Source organism: Sinohyriopsis cumingii, chromosome 9 (assembly GCF_028554795.1).
Source record: "Sinohyriopsis cumingii isolate HCF-2022 chromosome 9, ASM2855479v2, whole genome shotgun sequence".
Taxonomy (NCBI): domain Eukaryota; kingdom Metazoa; phylum Mollusca; class Bivalvia; order Unionida; family Unionidae; genus Sinohyriopsis; species Sinohyriopsis cumingii.
The window spans coordinates 96,400,989-96,426,276 of NC_142969.1; the positions used below are offsets into that span (position 1 = coordinate 96,400,989).

The 25,288-nt window shown below is 33.2% G+C and overlaps 1 protein-coding gene across 2 annotated transcripts in view; it reads right to left on the bottom strand.

The window, feature by feature from the left end:
• Positions 1–3,023: 3,023 nt before the first annotated feature.
• The window catches only part of LOC149792286 (charged multivesicular body protein 2b-like), a 28,697-nt gene continuing 6,432 nt past the window's right edge, over positions 3,024–25,288 (bottom strand). Inside the window, exons 2-9 of one of the 2 annotated variants that reach the window (XR_016423541.1) lie at positions 23,178–23,269; positions 20,036–20,077; positions 15,611–15,712; positions 14,495–14,545; positions 12,471–12,573; positions 10,489–10,595; positions 4,573–6,106; positions 3,024–4,486 (exon numbers count right to left, since the gene is read on the bottom strand). Coding sequence is in view for 1 of the 2 variants with exons in the window: in XM_089970848.1 (XP_089826974.1) it covers positions 5,999–6,106; positions 10,489–10,595; positions 12,471–12,573; positions 14,495–14,545; positions 15,611–15,712; positions 20,036–20,077; positions 23,178–23,269 (605 nt within the window). In the remaining variant the exon portion in view is untranslated. Of the gene's footprint in view, positions 6,107–10,488; positions 10,596–12,470; positions 12,574–14,494; positions 14,546–15,610; positions 15,713–20,035; positions 20,078–23,177; positions 23,270–25,288 lie in introns of both variants that reach the window. The other variant, XM_089970848.1, reaches the window with a different exon arrangement.

Consider the following 25,288-nt stretch of genomic DNA (forward strand, 5'->3'; position numbering starts at 1 on the left):
TGAAGTTTCCCTTAAATTTTCACTTTGTAACTTAGAGAAATAAATTTATATATTGATTTTACAATACTTGTTGGTTTTTGCTTCTTTCTGTTATATATTTTAAGACCAGAGTTACAGGTTAACAATATATCTAACTGTAGTGGAAATTATACAACATTGAATGAGTTTTATTATATCACGCATCAGAACTAGATTTGGTGCCAATCCCAGTATCACTCTATCTACCCACCACCTAAGTGTGGAGATAACTTTTAGCTTTTTAGCAAACATTTTAGCCTGATAGGGCTTTTCTTGCAAGGCAGTAGCATTTCTCCTAAGGCATTAAGATCAGGATATGCATTTTTGAATAAACAGTAGTATTTTATGCATGTAGAGACTAACTGTAGTTGTTATAATAAACCCACAGATTCAGACCCTCCAGTTTTCCTACACCATATTTTAAAACAGTACATAGATTAGCTGAATGCCAAGAGAGATTTCTTTTTTTTTTAAAGCTGATTACAAAATGCATAAAGTTGTAGTTTAAGCTAATGAATGGTTGACCTGTACTCAAAACCTGGCGATTGAATGGTCAACCCTCTGGCCACGAAATTGCTTTGATTACCCTAATCATCAGCTGGATTAACTCAAGGTGTCAGTAGGCTTGAATTATAAAGTAGCCACACTCCAGAATTCATGATCAAACAGATCACTAAATAAAGTGTGTTACAAGCTTGATAAAAGTAATGATAAAGGAAAAACAATCTTTCATCTTGAGACAGCTGGTGGATTTAATTATGAACCACTTTGATAACTGCAAAATATATGATCAGCGCTACATCATACCAACATGTAACTGCAGGCTTCTTTTACATTTACTGCTGGAGAATGTACAAAGTGATACCAATCAAACAGTTACATCAAATTCCATTCTCACAAAGTGGTTGAATTTGTGTGATATAGTGTTCAAATATCTATATTGGTTATTTCTTCTTTTTTTTCATTTTCCAGTAAACTATATTGGATTTACATTTATTTCTGATACAGCTATCAATGTCTCTGAGATTCAAGTTTCACAAGTTCTTGTAGTCTCAGTTTTATTCAATATCATATTTTCCCTTTATAACTTCATTATGGATGAAGTCATTTTGGTCTTCATACCTACAATCACAATTCAAATAATGGAATTCCACAATTAAATTCCTCAACCAGTCTAAATGATTAGGCTCAAAGGCAATGATCACCATATCTAGCATTTTAGTGTCAAGATTGCTTTAAGACTTTTTTAAAGAAATTATGGATTATCTTTCAGATTTTCTGAGGCAAGATAAGACGAATAGAAGTATGTTATTTCTGTCAAAGCCAAACTTTATGTTATGAAATAATACAAATGTTAGAACTGGGTCACATCTGTAGGCAGTTTCCAAACAGATTTATCTCCAATAGCAGTACATGTAAACCTATAGAAATTCAGTTTTATAAGCAAAACTAAAAATCAAAAATCATAATTGCAACTAGAATTCATTATTTGTACAAGAACATTGACAAATTATGTTGAAACTGTCCTTTATTTTTAAGTGTGTCTGTGACACAACCTGGTTTGCCTACCAAGATGTCCAACTTGCCAGGCTTACTCTTTCATAATCCTGACAATAAAGGTAAATATTTTCTGAACAATATTCCAGTAAAAAAAACAATGAGTTATCTGGTCAGAGTAAAAATGAATTTGGATCAATGACAGTAGTATTTGTTTAATCTAAATATAGACTGAAATATGATTATTTAGCTAGGGGTGTCCGAATATGTTGGGTTAGAACTGAATTCATTCCGTACATATAACTGTAGTTAAATACATCATTGTCATAATTGGTCTGTCTCTTCACTAAATATGAACCCATTCAGTGCAGCTTGTGACACCTGTATTTAAAAAATTTACCCAAGTACAACTATCCACAAAAGCACATAACTTACATAAAAATGGATTGGCACACCATGTGACTTGCAGATGGAATGGACCTGGCAATCCATACTTCTTTGACTGGTCAAGTAAATGAAGAGAAAATGTATGAGGTATAATGTTATATGTTACAAAGTTCTTCGTTTTTTTTTGTATTCTTTGTCTTTTTCATTATTTGATTATTTGTCTCTTTTCAACAAGATTTCATCAGAATACTTCCCCATCTTGTTCTTGCCTGATAGTACCTTAATGCCTGTCATGGTTCATATATGAACTTCATTAAAAACCTAATAGGACCATGTCTGACTTGATTTCACTGATAAAACCTTGATGCCTGTCATGGTTCATATATGGAACTTCATTAAAAACCTAATAGGACCATGTCTGACTTGATTTCACTGATATAACCTTAATGCCTGTCATGGTTCATATATGGAACTTCATTAAAAGCCTAATATGAACATGTCTGACTTGATTTCACAGATATAACCTTAATGCCCGCCATAGGTCATATATGGAACTTCATTAAAAACCTAATAGGACCATGTCTGACTTGATTTCACTGATATAACCTTAATGCCTGTCAGGGTTCATATATGGAACTTCATTAAAAACCGAATAGGACCATGTCTGACTTGATTTCACTGATATAACCTTAATGCCTGTAATGGTTCATATATGGAACTTCATTAAAAACCTAACAGGACCATGTCTGACTTGATTTCACTGATATAACCTTAATGCCTGTCAGGGTTCATATATGGAACTTCATTATAAACCTAATAGGACCATGTCTGACTTGATTTCACTGATAAAACCTTGATGCCTGTCATGGTTCATATATGGAACTTCATTAAAAGCCTAATATGACCATGTTTGACTTGATTTCACTGATATAACCTTAATGCCTGTTATGGTTCATATATGGAACTTCATAAAAAAGCCTAATGGGACCATGTCTGACATGATTTCACTGCAAGTGAAGCCTTAAAATCTTGTGTTATTTCCACCTGTAATGTTTTTAATAGGAACCCGAGTTTAGAATCCATTTCCATATGGAAAAATAAATTATGGGTAGTACTGCATATTCTCTGTTTTATTTGATTTATTGATAAACAATATATACAATAAGATATGTGAACATTACAACAGATTGCAATGAGTTCCATTGGAGTCAAATATCCCCTCAATCAACAACATTTACTTTTAAACTGAAAACACAATACATACAACAGTAATATTCAAACAATCTTTGCATTAACAGGTGAAAGTGATTTACAAAATACTTTCCAAAGAATCACTCTGAAAGGATAGAGAACCAATGTAAATTTACATACAACAGAAACGTAGAGGAAATTTAAATCCAATGATACTACTGCATGAATGATAGGCACTAAAATGTTAGCTATAAAAATGTACCTTTTTTCAACAGAAATGCTTTCATTCTTTCCCTAATCTAAGTAAATCCACACTCAACACATATCTTCTCTTTTAATGAATTTGAGTGTCAAAAAAATATTCTTTTTCAAAATGGCTATCGTGACTTCTCAGTAGAGATTTCTTGAGATTTAATATCATGTAGCTATTTAAAGAAAAATATGCCTTTACCCATATCATCAGAATACTTTCTCTTACTTTAGAAATGGAACAATAATAACGCAGTTATAATGGCTGACTTACTTCCTTCAAACGCATGCCAGAATACAACATATGAGCTGAAACCTTAAGGCAGAACCCAAGGGTTTAAATTCTTTTCTAAATGCTGAAGCAAACAATTTGCAGACAGTTTCATGATTGTTATTCCTGCATAATCAGTTATCTCATAAATTAATTCCATCCACATAGTTCTACAAAATACAACATAAATAGTGTTACCATATTGTATGTTTACCATATGTACATAAATAAGGTGACCATATTCCATGTGTACCATACATACAAAAACAGGACTACCGTATTTCATGTGTATCATACATTCAAAAACAGGACTATCATACTGTATGTGTAGCATGCACACATAAATAGGTCTACCATATTGTAGGTGCACCATATATACACATAAATAGGTCTACCATATTGTAGGTGTACCATATATACACAGTCGCCACCCTCTGTACCACATACAAACAGAACTACAATAAAGTACATGCATACTACATACACACAAACAGGGCTAACATACTGCATGTGTATCACTCAAACAGGACTGTCATATAGCATGCATACTACAAACACACAGATAGGGTAACATATTACCTGTGAACCACGTACAAATAGGGCTACCAAGATGCATTTATACCACACTCACACTCATGAAACTTATGAGCCTGATTAAATGAGAGACCATTCCAGATGTTACCTAATTAGTCAGGCAAGAACGATGTGTGTAAAATGGTATAAAAGTTAACATTCATGTTCTTTTTATTATTTAAAGATTGGGCTACTTGCATGAAATTTCATATGCCTAACAATGACTTTTAGCTGTTCAAGCTCGTTGGACCAGGGATTTGACATCGCGTGACTTGAGACTGAGAGATCTATTTTCAAAGGCTACTTCAATCTTCATTATTGACCATGAAGCTTAATCTAATGTTGATATCAAGAAACAGCATTACAAAATCTAGCTTGAATTTCACCTTGAGATTATGCTTAGCTTTAAAATCCAGCAATCTCACTGGCTGAAATTTAAATCTCACTTAAAATTGACCAACACAATCTCTTAATTGGTTCATCCAATCAGATCAACAAAAACTAAATTTATGGATCATTATACAATGGTATAGCTGTTTAAAGTTGGGTATATGTTACATATGGCAAAATACAGTATGCTTAATGCAGTTTGTAGGTGGGGTGGATTGAGGGCAGTTTGGGATAAGTGTGGCAGGGCTGGAAAGGGGGAAGTGTAAATGTAGTATTAGAGGCAGTTTGGTGGGAGTGGGAGGTATGCTTACATGGGCAGATTTAGGGGCAGTTATGAATGAGTTAGTGGGGGTGTATGTCTAGTTTAGAGATTGTTTAAGAGGGGATACAGATGTGCTTACAGAGGCTGATTGAGAGTGGGTGGTGTAGGTGCCAACTGAATCCTCTTCTCCAGTCAAAATAGTCCGATTTTTTACTGAAAAACACGGGAATGATGTCCATTTTAAGGAAAATAAACCACCTCTTCACAAAGTACACCTTCCCCTTGAAAACAGCCTTTGTACATGGCTTGTTAATAATATACATGTGTAATTAGACTTTGCCTTGTACCCTCTTTATGTAACATAACATGAAATGAGCATTAGACATTTTGGACTCAACTAATCTTATGGATGTTTATGAGTGTGGTATTTCAGATTTTTAGCATGGTCTGAGAGATATGAAAATTAGAGCGGGCTATATGGAAAATCTCTTAGTAGCCCAGCGAGCTATATGGAAAAGCACTTAGCAACTCAACTAACATGTAATACCCATTAGCATTTCAGCACAAATCTGTTAGAAATAGGACTTTCCATATTGTGAGTCATAATCATTCTCCCTTCTGAAATATTTTCATAGTTATGTTAATACATTTTTTTTCAAAAACATAAAATAAGACATGGTGTCATTTACAAATATTCAGGACTTCCTTGGTGTAATGCACGGTTTACCAAACCTTAATATTCTTATCACTCCATTGGTCAGGACACATAGTATCCAAAACCTCAACATTCTGCACAGTACACAAGATTTTGTACATCCTGTTTAGATATCTAACAAATAAGTATGAAAATAAGGCATATGGATTGTACTGTCTAAGTTGAATCAAGTAATCCAAAGGCATGTGAATGGTAGTGTCTTGGTTGAATCAAGTAATCCAAAAGGCACGTGGATAGTAGTGTTTTGTTTTGGTTGAATCAATGATCCAAAGCCATGTGGATTGTAGTGTTTTTGGTTTAATCAAGTAATCCAGTGGCATGTGGATTGTAGTGTCTTGGTTGAATCCAGTAATCCTGGTTAATCGCCGCTGCCTGAGATAAAAGCATCAAACTAAAACAATGATACACGAGCTAATATGAAAAGTCACATGATCAGTCATCACAGCTACAAGTCTTTGAGGGCCGCTAACTGTTTCTCTATATCATCATCTGTCATTCTGGATGATGAAGCTTCCCCAAGTTTTCCTCTGTGTGCTGCAGGTGCATTTACCAGCTGCAAAGAGATAACAAGGTGTTTACTATTACACATCAATCTCCTCACCAACAGAAGAACATTGGGAGCAGCTGTCAGTACACAGACTAAGGTTGTTACATATAAACATACAAAGATCATTTCATGTTACCCCTGTAAACATTTCCAAAACCCACCTTCTGTTTAAATTATAAAGTGCTTGACAAAATGATATGACTTTGTATCTGGGTCTTATTAAAAGTTGATAAAGGTAAGCATGACAAACAATCTCCCATTTGGAAGTATTTCACAGCTGGAGATGCTGGCCAGAAAGTTAAATGTAACCTATGTTCAACTGAGATTTCCTACAATGGGAATAGTATCATTGTAATGACCATCCACCTTAAACATACACAAGTCTCTTAAAAGTTAGCACATGGTCTCAGTCAAAACTGTACTCACCCAACAATCAATTTCCATATTTAAGCCACATGTGTTATCTACAATGTCAAATTTCCACATTTACATCACCAGTGTTATCCACAATGTCCAATTTACACATTTAGGTCACCAGTGTTATCTATAATGTCTGAAGAAGTAGAAGCTGTGTACTTAAAATATGCACTTTAAAAAAGCCATTATGGGTGTGCATGATCTCTGACCAAATATAGCCATGGGTGTACATGATCTCTGACCAAATATAGCCATTGGTGTACATGATCTCTGACCAAATATAGCCATGAGTGTGCAAGATCTCGGACTACAAAGTATAGTTGAGGATGAGGCATTCAAACACGAAATTAAATATCCCTGGTACAAAGTGCCAGGAAAAACAAATGTTTTTAAGTATTTTCGTGTCTCCGGTGGCCTAAGTGGTTAGACTGTCTGCTTCAGATGCTGGAGGTTGTGAGTTCGAACCCCAGCCAACTCATACCAAAGACTTATAAAAATGGTACTAACAGCTACATCACTTGGTGCTTAGCATTAAGAATTTAAGTGTTAGGACTGGTGTCAGGATAATGTGACTGGGTAGGACATAATACTACACATCTGCAGCATGATGCCCCAGTGAAGACATCACTGTAAACTGCAAACACTGTAGATAAAGGACTGAAATTGTTTTAAAGCTATGTTAAAAATGCAAATCACACACACACACACACATTATCTGCGTACAACTGACCTGTTAAGTGGATGAGCTTATTTGGTGAAATTTCACAGTCATTTTTTATTTTTTATATGAATCATATTGTCCCTTTCAACTGCTGTTTTACTTCAGGATAATTTAGTTTTACCAAAAAATACTTTATTACAAATGTTCTTTTATTAGTAATTACCCCAACATGCCACTTTAGTTAGATTATATATGGTAACTATGAATCCACATTTTTGTTTGTTTTGTGTCTATATTTGTGTCTTAACGCTGTATACATAGTAATCTTTGTGTCAGTCCATATGTCCATTCTTTTGTCCAGCAGTTTGCAAAGAATGCAATGAAACTTGGTTAATATTACGGTCATCACCGGAAGATGTGAATATCAACAAAGGTGGCGCTCTACAGTTTCGTATTTTGCATAGGGTTAGGATTTTAAAGAAAAAGAATTTCCCTGGCTTTCCTCACAGGTTATACTGGCTATTTAAAAAAGACTTTGTATATCTTAGGTATAATTCAAAGAACCTTTAATTCCCTTTATTTTGATGTATGATTCACGCTGATATTTTTAGCACAAGGAAATAGTCATTTTAGTTAGCAGTATGCGTAGATCATGTACAATTTCCAAAAGTACAATATCCAAAGAAATATCATCCACATTACATTAATGTAGCATAGAGGTATGCCACCATTCTCTCCATTGTACATGTTTTAAATGCAAACAGCTTCACCTTACATACGTCACTCTCTCAAAAGTACATAATAACTGGTGAGCGCCCCCATAAAGAGAATATAGGTATTATTATTGTATGATTTAATTATCATTTTATGGCTGAAACATTTAAGTCGCAAGCATCAAAACAGTCCTTTTGAATAATTCTTCTACATTTGCCCCCACCGGACAGTATTCATGAGTGTCAGAGTCTCTAACAAATCCAGCCGCCCCCCCCCCCCATGATAAAAAGTGAGCTATTTTAAGAATGCACATTACATTTTGTAAACATAGCAGCCAATGTTATGCTGAATGACAGGAACATGAAACTAGCCAGAATTATTTTTGAGATATCAACAATGAATTTTACAGTTTGAAAAGGGATGGAACACATCAGGTTCATAAAGGTCAAAGGTCAAAGTGTAAAATATTTTCCTATCGTTTAATATGGAAGAAGCGAATTCACTTTCTCATCATTTATTTTTTTTATTTCATTGCAAATAAATGAAAAGAAACATTTTCACTATATATTTCTTTTACTTATTGCAACAGTTTTAAATTTAAGTTGACTTTATTCCTATATTATAAGACTTCTAATTTCCCCATAATTAAGGTCACTACTCATACAAATATGCCTCATGGCAAATTATGTAAGCAAGAGCAAAATTAGCATAATTAGCTTATTTTCATGCTTAACATCAATATGAATGTACCATTTTATTCAGAACATCATACATAATTATATGAAAATAAAAAAAATAATTGCATACATTTTTATATTTGCTTTAAGGTGGCGCTCTACAGTTTCATATTTTGCATAGGGTTATGATTTTAAAGAAAAAGAATTTCCCTGGCTTTCCTCACAGGTTATACTGGCTATTTAAAAAAGACCTTGTATATCTTAGGTATAATTCAAAGAACCTTTAATTCCCTTTATTCTGATGTATGATTGATGGGTGTAATATGGGTTATAGAGTATACAGCTTGGCCTTACTCCAGATGTGCACCTTTCAAAAAAGTGCTAGCTATACTTGGTCATTTTCACTTCCTGAACTTCAGAGGTAAATTGTATAAAAAAGACAAATTCAGGCTGATTTTTTTAGCACAAGGGAGCATTCATTTTGGTTAGCAGTGTGTTTAAATCATGTACAATTTCCAAAAGTACAATATCCAAAGAAATATCATCCACATTACATTAATGTAGCATAGAGGAATACCACCATTCTCTCCACTGTGCATGTTTTAAATGCAAACAGCTTCACCTTACATACATCACTCTCTCAAAAGTACATAATAACTGGTAAGCGCCCCCAAATCACTTTGTTTCCTCAGATTTTCTTGGAGTTATTGCCTCTTTTTTGGTCTTGTAGCGTAATGGAGTCTATGGCACAATCTTGTTAACTCTGCCTGTTCACAGTTTTGGGTTGATTGTCATGAAACTTAGCAAATATTGTTGTCGGGACATGAAGATGTGTGCATTGATTGATCACTTTGTCCCCACAAATATTCTTTGAGTTCTCACCCTCTGTCTGTGGCTTAATTCTGTGTATGAAACAGTCTTAAAAGTGCAAACAGTTCGGCTGTATTACTGTGAAACTTAGTAAAAAGATGCTTATACTGAAAACTCTATAGGCTTCCTTGATCTAACTTTGTAAGCCATTGTGTATGTATCTGGACCCCAATCATCTCCAGAGTCTGAAGTATCCATCTCAACTGAAGTAGAAGTAGTTAGGTACAAGCATGCACATGTGTACAGTTGGACAAGATAACACCCACTGTTTCTTCAAAAAATGCAGGGATGATAAAAATAATTGCATGATAATTATCAGCTGCATATTGATAGAGAAATCATTGGAAAACCATGATAAACAACATACAGCCAATTCTGATTACAATAACCAAACTGGCTTCCAGATACTTTTTTGCTGTATCAAATCTGCTGTTCTAAAGATCATGCATTTGATTTATAAGAGTTACCTCCCTTATCAAATTGTTGTAAAAACCAGGATGTGTAAATAAAAAGAATGTCATAAATAAAAATCTATGCATTATATTTTACATTATCTTGTGCCCTCAAGTACATCTAAAACATTAAGCATAGGAGGGTGTGAGGGATGATTATGTCATTGCTGTCATGAATTATCATGTTATTTTCTCTAAACTGACATTTCCATATAGTTTTTGTAAAAAGCAACATAAATAGAAACTATGCTTTACTTTGTTTAGTGAAAATTTGCTGATGATGTAGAATGTGAGTACTTCATTCTAAAGTGAAAAAGAAAAAAACATGGAATAAATTCTTTTCCATCATCTTTTTCAAACTTGAATATTTCAATGTAATGACTCTTGCTATGAGACTTGACTGTAGGCAGGTTGACAGGTGGGCTGGTAAGTAGGTAGGTAGTAGGTAAGTAGACAGATAGACAGGCATGTAGATAGACAAATTCTTCAATAAAGGGCACTAATTATGTTATGCATAACATGAATCTTCATTAAATACAGACAAATGTAAAAATATCAAATAATACCAAATTAAAAGTACACAAATAAGCAGCATACCTTGCCAGAAATTTCAATTCCAATTTCATCTAACACTTTGTTAACAATAGCATCTTCCTCCTCCTCATCCCCAGATTCAGTAAGTATGTCATCCAGTGTGTCACTGACTGTGTAGGAAAAAAAGTTTAAGTAATACACAGTAAATCATGTTATAAAATTACTAAGGTTTGGATAACAGATTCTAGGAATCCACAGTAAATCAAGTTATAAAAAATACTAAGCTTTGGATAACAGATTCTAGTAATCCAAAGTAAATTATGTTATAAAAAATAATAAACTTTGGATAATATATTCTAGTAATACGCAGTAAATCATGCTATAAAAGACAAAACTTTGGATAACAGATTCTAGTAATACACATTATATTATGTTATAAAAGATACTTAGCTTTGGATAACAGATTCTAGCAATCCTCAGTAATGCATCTTATGAAATGTTTTGAACCATATATTCTAGGATATTCAACTTAGAGCTATAAATCACATAGCCTCATCCAAACTTTACCAAAATACTGTGATTTAATTTATTTTCATGCCTATCAATTTTTGTGTTTTGTATTTTTTTAAAAATAAGAAATTTCATCAGTATTTAAATTCATGGTTCCAGTTCTTGAATGTTTGCATACTTAATGGTATTTACTTTTGAGGATCAACCTCTACAAGTACCCAAAATAAAGAATATAAAAGAACAAAACAAAGGTGATAACAAAGTTGATTAAATGGCTAAAACAATATCACTGCCAGTATCAGCACAAATCAAATACCTGCCATGATCAATCCTTTACACAATGTTTTTCACTGAAGTGTTCAACATTAAACATAGCTGACAGAGCCAACAAACCCAAGTCAAGCATTCAGTATCCAATATTGCTGACACAGATAACAACACCAACCTAAGTCTTCAAAATCAAATATAGCTGACACAGCTAACAACATCAAGCCAAGTATTCAGCATGAAATATAGCTGACACAGACAACACCACCAAGCCAAGTATTCAACATGAAATATAGCTGACACAGACAACACCACCAAGCCAAGTATTCAACATGAAATATAGCTGACACAGACAACACCACTAAGCCAATGATGATCTTTATCTTTAGCCACGGTCCATAAAATTGTACCATCAATACATTCTAATGATCATAGAATTAACACAGTGGCTTAAGAATTGTAAGAATCAAAACATGGGGATAATAATATAGTGGTTGTTGTTGTAGTGTTTAACGCCATTTTTCAGCACATGATAGGCTATACATGGTGGCCAGTATTAATGGTGGAGGAAGAATCCGGGAAAACCTCCGGAAAGAACCATCGACCCACGAGAAGCTACTGGCAAGCTTTCTCACATACCCACATTGGCTGAATCTGAGACTCAAACCCACGCAGTCAGAGGTGAGATGGCAGCGATCCGTAACGGAGAACACTTTAGACCACTCGGCCACTCGGGGCCCCAGGATAATAATAATAATAATAAATTATTTATTTATTTAGACTGGGTGAGCCATGTATTGATTCCATGTGTGAACCAAATATGTGACAAACAGCACATTATTCTTCAACTTACCATGAATGTGACGTTTGACCCTCAGACCACAAAATCTACAGGACTATTTATGAATCTAGGTGCAGTCTATCCACAAAGATTGGTCAGGGAACTTACTTTAGAACAAAAGTTAATCTTGCAAAACCCATTTTCCTCTGAGTGACAAAGGCTCTAATCTTGAACCTTTTATGGACAGACAGACAGCTAGATACATGATTGGGTAATTGAAAAGATTGACTGAAGGACAGATGGCTGGATACATAATTGGGTAATTGAGGACAGATGGCTGGATACATGACTGGGTAATTAAACAGACTGACTGAAGTATAGATGGCTGGATACATGACTGGGTAATTAAACACATTGACTGAAGGACAGATGGCTGGATATATGATTGGGTGATTGAACAGACTGATGCAGAATACATGGTACATACTCATCTCTTCACTCATTCCCATTTTCGTAGATTCTTTTTCAAACTCCTGCATCACTTTTGCTGTCTTCATGGGATCCATTACTTTGTTCATCTGCTGCATTGTCTACATAAACAAAAAAAAGCTTTACAATGAAAACCATCGGATAATGGATGCACTGTATGGGCTTGTGTACTGTATCAATGTATACAACACTTACAAAAAGAAAATACTACTATTCTGATGTGCTGTACAGTATTTCTCCGACATTTGACTCAGCCCAAAAAAATGATGTGATCAGTAAACCAGTATTTTAGTACACTCAGACAATTCATGAATCCACTTATAACATAATTTAAAAACAAAGTACTCCCAAAATAGGACCATATTTTCTGTGCTGTAATACACAATGTTTTTACTGGTGCACATGTGATGTGAACTGTAACCCCCTTAAGTCATGTTTCAATTATCACTCAAAGATTGGTCATCTTGAATGTAAAGGTAACTTTTACAGAAAAACCAAAACTTTATTTAGAAGAAAAAAAACTGCTTAATGATAATTATTCCCAATACCATTATAAAACAAGCATTCAACGACATAACCCTCTGACCCTTCTCATTGCTGATGTCTTTACCTTTATCTGAGTTACCTCAATAACTTGCTTTTGCTGTGGTCAAACTAAATTATGCATGAGTTATCAAGGGAAATGTGTACATTATAACATCATCACTATAACATTGCTCGTAACCTATGCGTATCATAGTGCCATGATCTACAGAAGTGATTGTGAACAAAATGAATGGCTGCAAGGTCTGTTTCTTATTAAATTATAAGAAATAAAAATGATTTAACAATTTTAATAATCTTAATAACAGTCATATGAAATAAAATGATGAAGACAATAAAAAGAACAAGAGAATTTGGAAAATCACAGGTGATTTATAACCAGACATAAAATCAACCTGAAGGCTTTCTATTGCAGAAAGCCAATAGGACCTCAATACTTGTGTTCACTCTCCAACATTCACTGTTCTCTATCTATTTAGTAAAATGAGTATTATGAAGTTTACCCTATATAAATCTATGAATTTTTAAAGTCTCATTTACATATTGTTTTCAACACAATTTACCTATAGATACTTTTCAATGTAGTGACCCAAACTTGGAGAGAGATATATAACCAAGACAGGTGCAAGAAACAATTTACACCAATCTAAACAGTTTTTTTTAGATTCTGGATTGCCTGGATCCCTAACAACATAAAAGAATAAAATTTTCAAAAACTTACTATTCTAACACTTCAAAAGTGATCATCTTCGAGATGCTTGTTAAAAGAGTGTTGGATCATTACCACTGTACGGCAAGTACTGACAGCAATGCAGACCCTTCTCTACCACTTTCAAATGTGCCAACAAATCTGTGTATGTTCTGTTCTATCTATGTATCATTTTAAAGCATGGACCCTGAGCTGGAAGTACATTATTTCACAAGCAGATCTGGGTCTACACCACTGATGTTCCCAGACCAGTATTCAGGGAAGGGGGCAAGTTGCCTGTCCAGATATTTTAAGTTTCTTATAACAGTACCCTCTCTACAAGACAGCATTTATATACACCCAACTGGTGCAAATAAGATAATATTTGCACTGACGGTGAAACATTAGAGGTTAGAAATGACAGGCTGATGCCAAAAATCACATATGTTCAGTATTAGCTTATAGCATGCATAAAAAATCTTGAGATTTTGGAAAATGCCAAAGAAAGTCTGGATACATCAAAGAGGAGTGAGTACCACCTTTGGAGGCAGGGTACAGTGCCCTTCTAAAACTGGCTAAGGAAAACACAGTGTGCAGTTAGGTCTGTGTTACATGCAGGTAGATACAGTATGGTATTATCTATTCATGTGTCTTCTCGATTCTAAAGATGGAGCCAAACTAGTATTTGACATCTGGAATAAGGGTCATATTTTTTTAACAAATAATTAATTTAATATGAACTGTCTTTCCAGAAATAAATAATTTTGTAATAAAAATGAATCCCTTCTCACCTTAGTAGTGGTACCCATAGCAGTTGCCATCTTCATGTTGGAGTGCATGAGCTGAAAGAAAGATATTATTACCTCTGTAAGTTTGAAATGTTGATTCTCATTACAAACCATTATACATTTCCTATCTTATGCAAAATAAACAAGTATTTTAAAAAATGAACAATGAAGAAAGAAATCTCAATCTTTAAAAAATACTTAAATTAATATTATAAAACTTTTAAATTACAAATTATAAAAATTATAAAATATTATAAACCCCTAAAAGCAAAATATATTTTAAAAATGGGTTTCTCTTGAAAATTCTACATACTCCATGGAACCCATTGTCTCACCAGCCTCATCATAATGCATGTCAGTATAACCACCGACTTTCATAAACTTTAACGTAAAATACTTTATCTCATTTCTCTTATTCTTACTGATGTCACAACATATTGCTTTAAGGCAGTGATTGGAAATTACAATACTGGATACCATATAGATATGTGCATTGAAACAATAAAAAAAATATTAACATTTTTTTATATAAATTTTTTCAGGAATACCCTTGCTGAAACAAATCTCATTAGCCACAAATTGACAGTTCTGGCATGCAAGCAAATTTATCACGTCAAAATGGAAATGGAAACCTTTTGTAATCCAATGGTTGTATAAGCATTTACAATATTTTTTTTAATGTAAGAATTATTGACTATCCATTTAGAGAAAGTAACTCTAACAAGATTTTCAAGAATCTCACTGTGGTAGCTAAAATGGCATTCCAAGTAGCACCATTTTCGATTACTATCAACAAGACTTTGGGATTAATGTGTTTCTAAAGTTTCATGGAAATCCTCCAAAGCTGTGTAATTAGACAGGACGGATGATAGAGCTGTTGACAACAAACAACAAACCATCCCATAAGCTCTTCTAATCTTACATCAGTAAAACTAAAAGTAGGACTCCTTTCTTAATCTATGAATTCAAGTACTGCTGAAAATATGACTTTTTGCAAAGCCATGAAAATTAATACCCACCTAAAATTAATTAAGTCACGGTATCCCATTAATTGTGCACTGAAGGACATAGGCACCTAAATGTAAGTAGTTACAAAATGAAGTAAAAGGACTGACATACCTTCTGCTGATTACCAACAGCACCAACTCTGGAACCTGCTGCATAACTTCTTGTCTTCTGCTTCCTGAGTTGAACCAACTGTTTGGCTAATATTGTACAGGCCTGCAATATTTTGAGTATTCAATAAATCATACAGGCCTGCTATGTTTTGACTATTCAATAAATCATACAGGCCTGCAATGTTTTGACTATTCAATAAATTTTACAGGCCTACAATGTTTTGAATATTCAATAAATTTTACAGGCCTACAATGTTTTGAGTATTCAATAAATTTTACAGGCCTGCAATGTTTTGACTATTCAATAAATTTTACAGGCCTGCAATGTTTTGACTATTCAATAAATTTTACAGGCCTGCAATGTTTTGACTATCCAATAAATTTTACAGGCCTACAATGTTTTGAGTATTCAATAAATTTTACAGGCCTGCAATGTTTTGACTATTCAATAAATTTTACAGGCCTGCAATGTTTTGACTATTCAATAAATTTTACAGGCCTACAATGTTTTGAATATTCAATAAATTTTACAGGCCTACAATGTTTTGAGTATTCAATAAATTTTACAGGCCTACAATGTTTTGACTATTCAATAAATTTTACAGGCCTACAATGTTTTGAGTATTCAATAAATTTTACAGGCCTGCAATGTTTTGAATATTCAATAACTTTTACAGGCCTACAATCATACAGGCATTTGAGCATTAAATGAATGCTCTTTTAAACTTTAACTACATAGCTATAAGTAAAACACATACAGCAACTATATCAATCTAGGAAAATCTCCAGCAAAATTGGCCAAGAACATATCAAAGTCTAATCACAATATATGTATTACCATCAATATAAATACTAACCAATGTAAATTATTCCATTGGTGTAACCACATAAAATTAACAATTCATTCAAGCCCTTGTTGGAAGCAGATCATGAGTCTCCATGAAATAAAGGCAAAGACGGCATTTGTAATGTGCATATACCTCTAAAGGAAAGATAGGAAAAGAAATGGCACTTCCATTACTCAAATAACTATGCAAAAAGGGTTTACAAAAATATAAAATCTGAGTCCATTACCTTATTAAAACACAAAACATTACATTAAAAAAATTAAAGATCTACAAATGAGTTATTATAGCATGTGGCATAAATGTTACTTTGATATTATAAAATATATAATTATTACAAGTTCATTCATGCATAAATTAAGACTTCCATTTTTACACACAGAACCATCTCTCATCTACAGTCCCCCTGAAGCATTCTTGGTCACAAGAGGTATAATGATGGACAAATATATACAGAGATAGACATACCCAAAACAGTAATTACTATGGGATTCCCACACCTCAAAGGGTGTAATGATGGACAAATAAATACAGAGATAGACATACCCAAAACAGTAATTACTATGGGATTCCCACACCTCAAGGGGTATAAAGATGGACAAATAGACACAGAGATAGACATACCCTAAACAGTAATTACTATGGGATTCCCACACCTCAAAGGGTGTAATGATGGACAAATAGATACAGAGATAGACATACCCAAAACAGTAATTACTATGGGATTCACACACCTCAAGGGGTATAAAGATGGACAAATAGACACAGAGATAGACATACCCTAAACAGTAATTACTATGGGATTCCCACACCTCAAGGGGTATAATGATGGACAAATAGACACAGAGATAGACATACCCTAAACAGTAACTACTATAGGATTCCCACACTTCAAGGGGTATAATGATGGACAAATAGATACAGAGATAGACATACCCAAAACAGTAATTACTATAGGATTCCCACACTTCAAGGGGTATAATGATGGACAAATAGACACAGATAGACATACCCTAAACAGTAATTACTATAGGATTCCCACACTTCAAGGGGTATAATGATGGACAAATAGACACAGAGATAGACATACCCCAAACAGTAATTACTATGGGATTCCCACACCTCAAGGGGTATAATGATGGACAAATAGACACAGAGATAGACATACCCTAAACAGTAATTACTATAGGATTCCCACACTTCAAGGGGTATAATGATGGACAAATAGATACTGAGATAGACATACCCTAAACAGTAATTACTATGGGATTCCCACACTTCAAGGGGTATAATGATGGACAAATAGATACAGAGATAGACATACCCAAAACAGTAATGACTATGGGATTCCCACACCTCAAGGGGTATAATGATGGACAAATAGACACAGAGATAGACATACCCTAAACAGTAATTACTATGGAATTCCCACACTTCAAGGGGTATAATGATGGACAAATATATAGAGATAGACATACCCAAAACAGTAATTACTATGGGATTCCCACACCTCAAAGGGTGTAATGATGGACAAATAGATACAGAGATAGACATACCAAAACAGTAATTACTATGGGATTCCCACACCTCAAGGGGTATAATGATGGACAAATATATACAGAGATAGACATACCCAAAACAGTAATTACTATGGGATTCCCACACCTCAAAGGGTGTTATGATAGACAAATAGATACAGAGATAGACATACCCAAAACAGTAATTACTATGGATTCTCACACCTCAAAGGGTGGTATGATGGAAAAATAGATACAGAGATAGACATACCAAAACAGTAATTACTATGGGATTCCCACACCTCAACAAATTCAGTGGTCTAATAATATGCCCACAACATAGGACTGTAAAGTACTGCTCTACAATATGGACTTTATATCCATGACATAGGATTGTCAAGTCCTACTCTGCAATATGGACTTTACATCCATGGCATAGGACTGTCAAGTCCTACTCTGCAATATGGATTTTACATCCATGGCATAGAACTATCAAGTCCTACTCTGCAATATGGACCTTACATACATGGCATAGGACTGTCAAGTCCTACTCTGCAATATGGATTTTACATCCATGGCATAGAACTGTCAAGTCCTACTCTGCAAGATGGACCTTACATACATGGCATAGGACTGTCAAGTACTGCTCTACAATATGGACTTTATATCCATGATATAGGATTGTCAAGTCCTACTCTGCAATATGGACTTTACAGACATGGCATAGGACTGTCAAGTCCTACTCTGCAATATGGACTTTACATACATGACATAGGACTGTCAAGTTCTACTCTGCAATACAGACTTTACATCCATGACCAGGGACTCTAAAACCTTACTCTGTAACATGGATTTTACATCCATGACATATGTCTGTAAAGTCCTATTCTGCAATATGGACTTTAAATTTTGTTTAATTTACAAAGTAAAATGAAATCATTAATAGATCTGACCAAACCTCACCAAGGCACATCAGGTATGACTTGAATAAATTTGGAAAGACCAAGTATATGTACTAAAACAACAATTTTTAGTGACATTACTCTATGAAAATAACAAGAGACTAATGCTGGCCTGAGATGGTTCACTTGGCTGACACACCTAATAATAAAATAATGGAATTTCTTCATTGCTGTTAACTGAATAGGTTATGAAAGCAACTGTTTCAAGGTTTCTCTAGCTTTATTATCTTAATACATATCAGATGGCATATCAACACCATTTGTCTAATACTCAAAGGCCCCTATGTGTTAGAAGTGGTCAAATCTGTTCCAGGTTTTCAGATATCACTGTGTAAATGTTTTTCTACTTGCTGTAACAGCAACCATACTAATGGCATAAATGCACCATTGGTGTAAATCTGAAAGTAACTGAGCTAGGACACATTCTGTCAAATCTGACAGAAAAATCAAACACAGTCACACACACTAACACACAACACAAAGAAAAGAATTTTCCAGTTAAGTATTTCTGAACTAGTATTTAACTTCAGAAAGTCTTTATTTTCTTTCTTAAATATAACCTTTATCTTAATTTTAACTGATTCAAGTCATTACAAAGTAGTTTACAATTATGCAGACTTGCCATTTCTTTCCATTTCTGAGTTTGACTTTGAAAGCCTTAACTCTATCTCATCAAACCACATTTCTTTCTTTTTTCAATGATCAGTACATATGTTCACACACTTTAATGCCTACAAGGTCAGTATGAATGTATTTTTATGAGATTCCAACAAGGAATAGTCAAAATTATGTTGAAAAATTGCTTTGAGTTTTAAAGTTCTTTACATTACAAAATTTGTTTTCAATCTCTGAGCAGACTTCTAAAATCTGCAGGGTAGAGATGCTATGTATTCTCCTTTAGGAACTGTATGATAATTACTTTGTTTAAAACCATGCATATATGAAGAAAAAAAATAGTGACAATTCTTGTAATGCAATTCTCTATCAATATTGAACATGAAAAAAAACAATTTGTTGTTGAATGTTAAATGTCTTGTAAAAAAGGAACATCAAGGTTTCTTTGAAAGAGAATTCAAGTACTTAGATGTAGTGGGAGTCAAACCTGTTTGTTTCCCTGTTTAGCTGCCTTCTTTATTTCCATCTCCTGCAGAAGAAAAAAAAGTAAATTAAAATGTTAATATGTATTATTTCAGCGGAATTAAGATTTGAAAGAATACATAATGTTAATAATAATATGAATTAAGATTTAAAAGAATACATAATGTTAATAGTACTTTTGTCAGTGGAATTAAGATTTGAAAGTACAGATACTGCTAATATATACTACTGTCAATGGAATTCAGGTTTAAAAAGTATAGCTCATGGTAACATATACTATTGTCAGTGGAATTAATATTTAATGATATTGGTAATATGTACTAGCATTGCCAGTGGAATTCAGATTTACAGGTAATGTTAACTATTGTCAGTGAAATTCAGATTTAAAAATCATGGCAATATATCCTTTTGCCTGAATAATTCTGATTTACAGATAATGGTATTATGTGCTTTTGTCAGTGAGATTCAGATTTACATATAATGGAATTATGTGCTACTGTCTGTGGAATTCAGATTTACAGATAATGGTAATATCTACCATTGAGAGGGGAATTAAGATTTACAGGTAATGTTAACTACTGTCAGTGGAATTCAGATTTAAAAATAATGGCAATATATGGTATTACCTGAAGAATTCTGATTTACAGATAATGGTATTATGTGCTATTGTCAGTGAGATTCAGATTTATATATAATGGAATTATGTGCTATTGTCTGTGGAATTCAGATTTACAGATAATGGTAATATCTACCATTGAGAGTGGAATTCAGATTTACAGATAATAGTATGTACTATTGTCAGTAAAATTCAAATTTTCAGATAATGGTATGTGTTATTGTCTGTGGAATTCAGATTAATGGATAACGATATTGTGTACTATTGTCAGTAAATTCAGATTTACAGAGAATGGCATTATGTGCTATTATCTGTGGAATTCAGATTTACTGATATAGGAATTATGTGCTTTTTACTGTGGAATTCAGATTTACAGATAATGGTATTATGTATTAATGTCTGTGGAATTCAGATTTATAGATAATGGTTTTATGTGCAATTGTCTGTGGGATTCAGATTTATAGATAATGGTTTTGTGTACTATTGTCAGTAAAATTCAAATTTTCAAATAATGGTATTATATGCTATTGTCCACGGAATTCAGATTTATAGATAATGGTATTATGTACTATTATCTGTGGGATTCAGATTAACTGATATTGGTATTATGTGCTATTGTCTATGGAATTCAGATTTACAGATATTGGTATTATGTGCTATTGTCTATGGAATTCAGATTTACAGATATTGGTATTATGTGCTATTGTCTATGGAATTCAGATTTACAGATAATGGCATTATGTGCTATTATCTGTGGAATTCAGATTTACTGATATTGGAATTATGTGCTTTTTTCTGTGGAATTCAGATTTACTGATAATGGTATTATGTATTATTGTCTGTGGAATTCAGATTTATAGATAATGGTATTATGTGCAATTGTCTGTGGGATTCAGATTTATAGATAATGGTTTTATGTACTATTGTCAGCAAAATTCAAATTTTCAAATAATGGTATTATGTGCTATTGTCCGTGGAATTAAGATTTACAGGTAATGTTAACTATTGTCAGTGGAATTCAAATTTAAAAATAATGGCAATATATGGTATTACCTGAAGAATTCTGATTTACAGATAATGGTATTATGTGCTATTGTCAGTGAGATTCAGATTTACATATAATGGAATTATGTGCTATTGTCTGTGGAATTCAGATTTACAGATAATGGTAATATCTACCATTGAGAGTGGAATTCAGATTTACAGATAATAGCATGTACTATTGTCAGTAAAATTCAAATTTTCAGATAATGGTATGTGTTATTGTCTGTGGAATTCAGATTAATGGATAATGATATTGTGTACTATTGTCAGTAAATTCAGATTTACAAAGAATGGCATTATGTGCTATTATCTGTGGAATTCAGATTTACTGATATTGGAATTATGTGCTTTTTTCTGTGGAATTCAGATTTACAGATAATGGTATTATGTATTAATGTCTGTGGAATTCAGATTTATAGATAATGGTATTATGTGCAATTGTCTGTGGGATTCAGATTTATAGATAATGGTTTTGTGTACTATTGTCAGTAAAATTCAAATTTTCAAATAATGGTATCATGTGCTATTGTCCGTGGAATTCAGATTTATAGATAATAGAATTATGTACTATTATCTGTGGAATTCAGATTAACTGATATTGGTATTATGTGCTATTGTCTATGGAATTCAGATTTACAGATCATGGTATTATGTGCTATTGTCTATGGAATTCAGATTTACAGATATTGGTATTATGTGCTATTGTCTATGGAATTCAGATTTACAGATAATGGCATTATGTGCTATCATCTGTGGAATTCAGATTTACTGATATTGGAATTATGTGCTTTTTACTGTGGAATTCAGATTTACAGATAATGGTATTATGTATTATTGTCTGTGGAATTCAGATTTATAGATAATGCTATTATGTGCAATTGTGTGTGGGATTCAGATTTATAGATAATGGTTTTATGTACTATTGTCAGTAAAATTCAAATTTTCAAATAATGGTATTATGTGCTATTGTCCGTGGAATTCAGATTTACAGAGAATGGCATTATGTGCTATTATCTGTGGGATTCAGATTTACTGATATTGGTATTATCTGCTATTGTCAATGGAATTCAGATTTATAGATAACGATAATGATATTGTGTACTATTGTCAGCGAAGTTCAGATTTACAGATCAAGGTATTATGTGCTATTGTCTATGGTATTCAGATTTCAGATATGACATTGTGCCATCCAATGCAAAGCCATCACTCAAGGGAATCACATAATAATTCTTCATGTTACATGAAAGTTTTCATGTTACATATTACTTCTTCATGTTACATGATAATTCTTCATGCAACATAATAATTCTTCATCTTTCATAAAAATTATTCATGTTACATCTAATATCAATCTACAGAGCTAACAAAAAAACAAATAACCATTTGAAACAGAACTTCTTATGCAAAGCTGATATCTACATTTAAGCCATCCAGCTGCAATTCTGTTGATTTCACTGCAAATGGAAGCTCAATGCATTCAACCTACCAATTTCTTTTCCTCCTTATCCAACTTTGTCCTGTCTCTCTCCAGATCCCTCTGTGTTTTCCGCAGCACTCTGTCATTTTGTCTTAATTGCTCTGAAATATGATTATTAGGTTTCATGTTAAAAAATGTTATAGCACAGCAACACATGCATATAATACTGTTCTGTGGTAAATTAGTAACTTCCTTGCCAAACACCACTGTATCCAACCCTAGCTGATACAACAGTAGGATTCAAACTGACACCATTTTAATAGTTTGGCACACTAACCACTAAGCCACCATAACTTCCTTATAACTAGGACACCTTCATATGGTGCTTAAACTATGAAGTGCTTCATCAGCGACAGGAAATGAAAAATAAATTAAAAATGAAACCATATGAATCCATTATATAGATATACTATCCATCATTCTGTAACCTCAGAAATATAGATATACTAACCATCATCCTGTAACCTCAGAAATATAGATATATTATCCATCATGATGTAACCTCAGAAATATAGATATATTATCCATCATCCTATAACCTCAGAAATATAGATATATTATCCATCATTCTGTAACCTCAGAAATATAGATATATTATCCATCATCCTATAACCTCAGAAATAGATATATTATCCATCATCCTATAACCTCAGAAATATAGATATACTATCCATCATCCTATAACCTCAGAAATAGATATATTATCCATCATCCTATAACCTCAGAAATATAGATATACTATCCATCATTCTGTAACCTCAGAAATATAGATATACTATCCATCATTCTGTAACCTCAGAAATATAGATATACTATCCATCATCCTGTAACCTCAGAAATATAGATATACTATCCATCATTCTGTAACCTCAGAAATATAGATATACTATCCATCATCCTGTAACCTCAGAAATATAGATATACTATCCATCATTCTGTAACCTCAGAAATATAGATATACTATCCATCATCCTATAACCTCAGAAATATAGATATATTATCCATCATCCTATAACCTCAGAAATATAGATATATTATCCATCATGATGTAACCTCGGAAATATAGATATATTATCCATCATCCTGTAACCTTAGAAATATAGATATATTATCCATCATCCTGTAACCTCAGAAATATAGATATACTATCCATCATCTTATAATCATGGAATATAGACATACTATCCATACTAGCTTGTTCGTTTGGAAGTAAAAGTCTACAACACTGTACTGAGTTATTAATCATTAACAAAATTAATTTTGTTCATCAAAGTGTCCTGAAGAAATAAATTTATTTAAAAAAGCCAGTGTCAGTAGTTCTTGGATCCCTCGAGTGTCTTATGTGCATCACAGCCAGGTTACTATCTTTACAGCTGAAAACAATTTATCTGTTGTTTTATTTTCATGTCCCCTTCAACACAGACCCCTGGCAATGAACATTGCAATTAAATTACCACTGATACAGGACACTGCTTGTAAATAATTTCCCATGGCTATCTGTTTTTACAATTGGTCATCCTGTGTTATATATATAATTTCTTGCTTTGGCCCTGCTTTTCCTGTTCAGCACTCACTTTGCCCTAAAATTCAATTCTGGCTTACTCCCTGGAAGACTATTTGTCCCTTTTCATAGGGTATAAAAATTTAAATTATCATCATCATCATCATCATCTTTATTTCCTTCCATGGAAGATTACATGATATAAGAATAAATCATCTGAATACAATCAATAAATATAAAAAAAAAAAAAAAAAAAAAAAAATATTCTATATTGGAATACAAATTCTTACACATTATCAATCAACAAAGTGTTCGTCAACTCATAAGTTGCAAGTTTCAGTACCTTATTTACAGAAGATAGCTGCACAATGCATGACAAAGTATGCTGCATACAGGACGAATAGCTTGGAGTTTTCTTTGTCGATTACTCCTGATGGTAACCTTTTACCTAAAAGATATTGTAGTTGCAGCTCATCTTCTGCATTAAATAACGTAATGTGCAGGCTCAGGGGAAATTTATCAGTAAGGAAATCCCAGAAAGAATTTCGAAAGTTCGACATATAAGGACAACTAACACAACAGTGAAGTATCAAGTCTGTATAAACATTCCCACATCTAA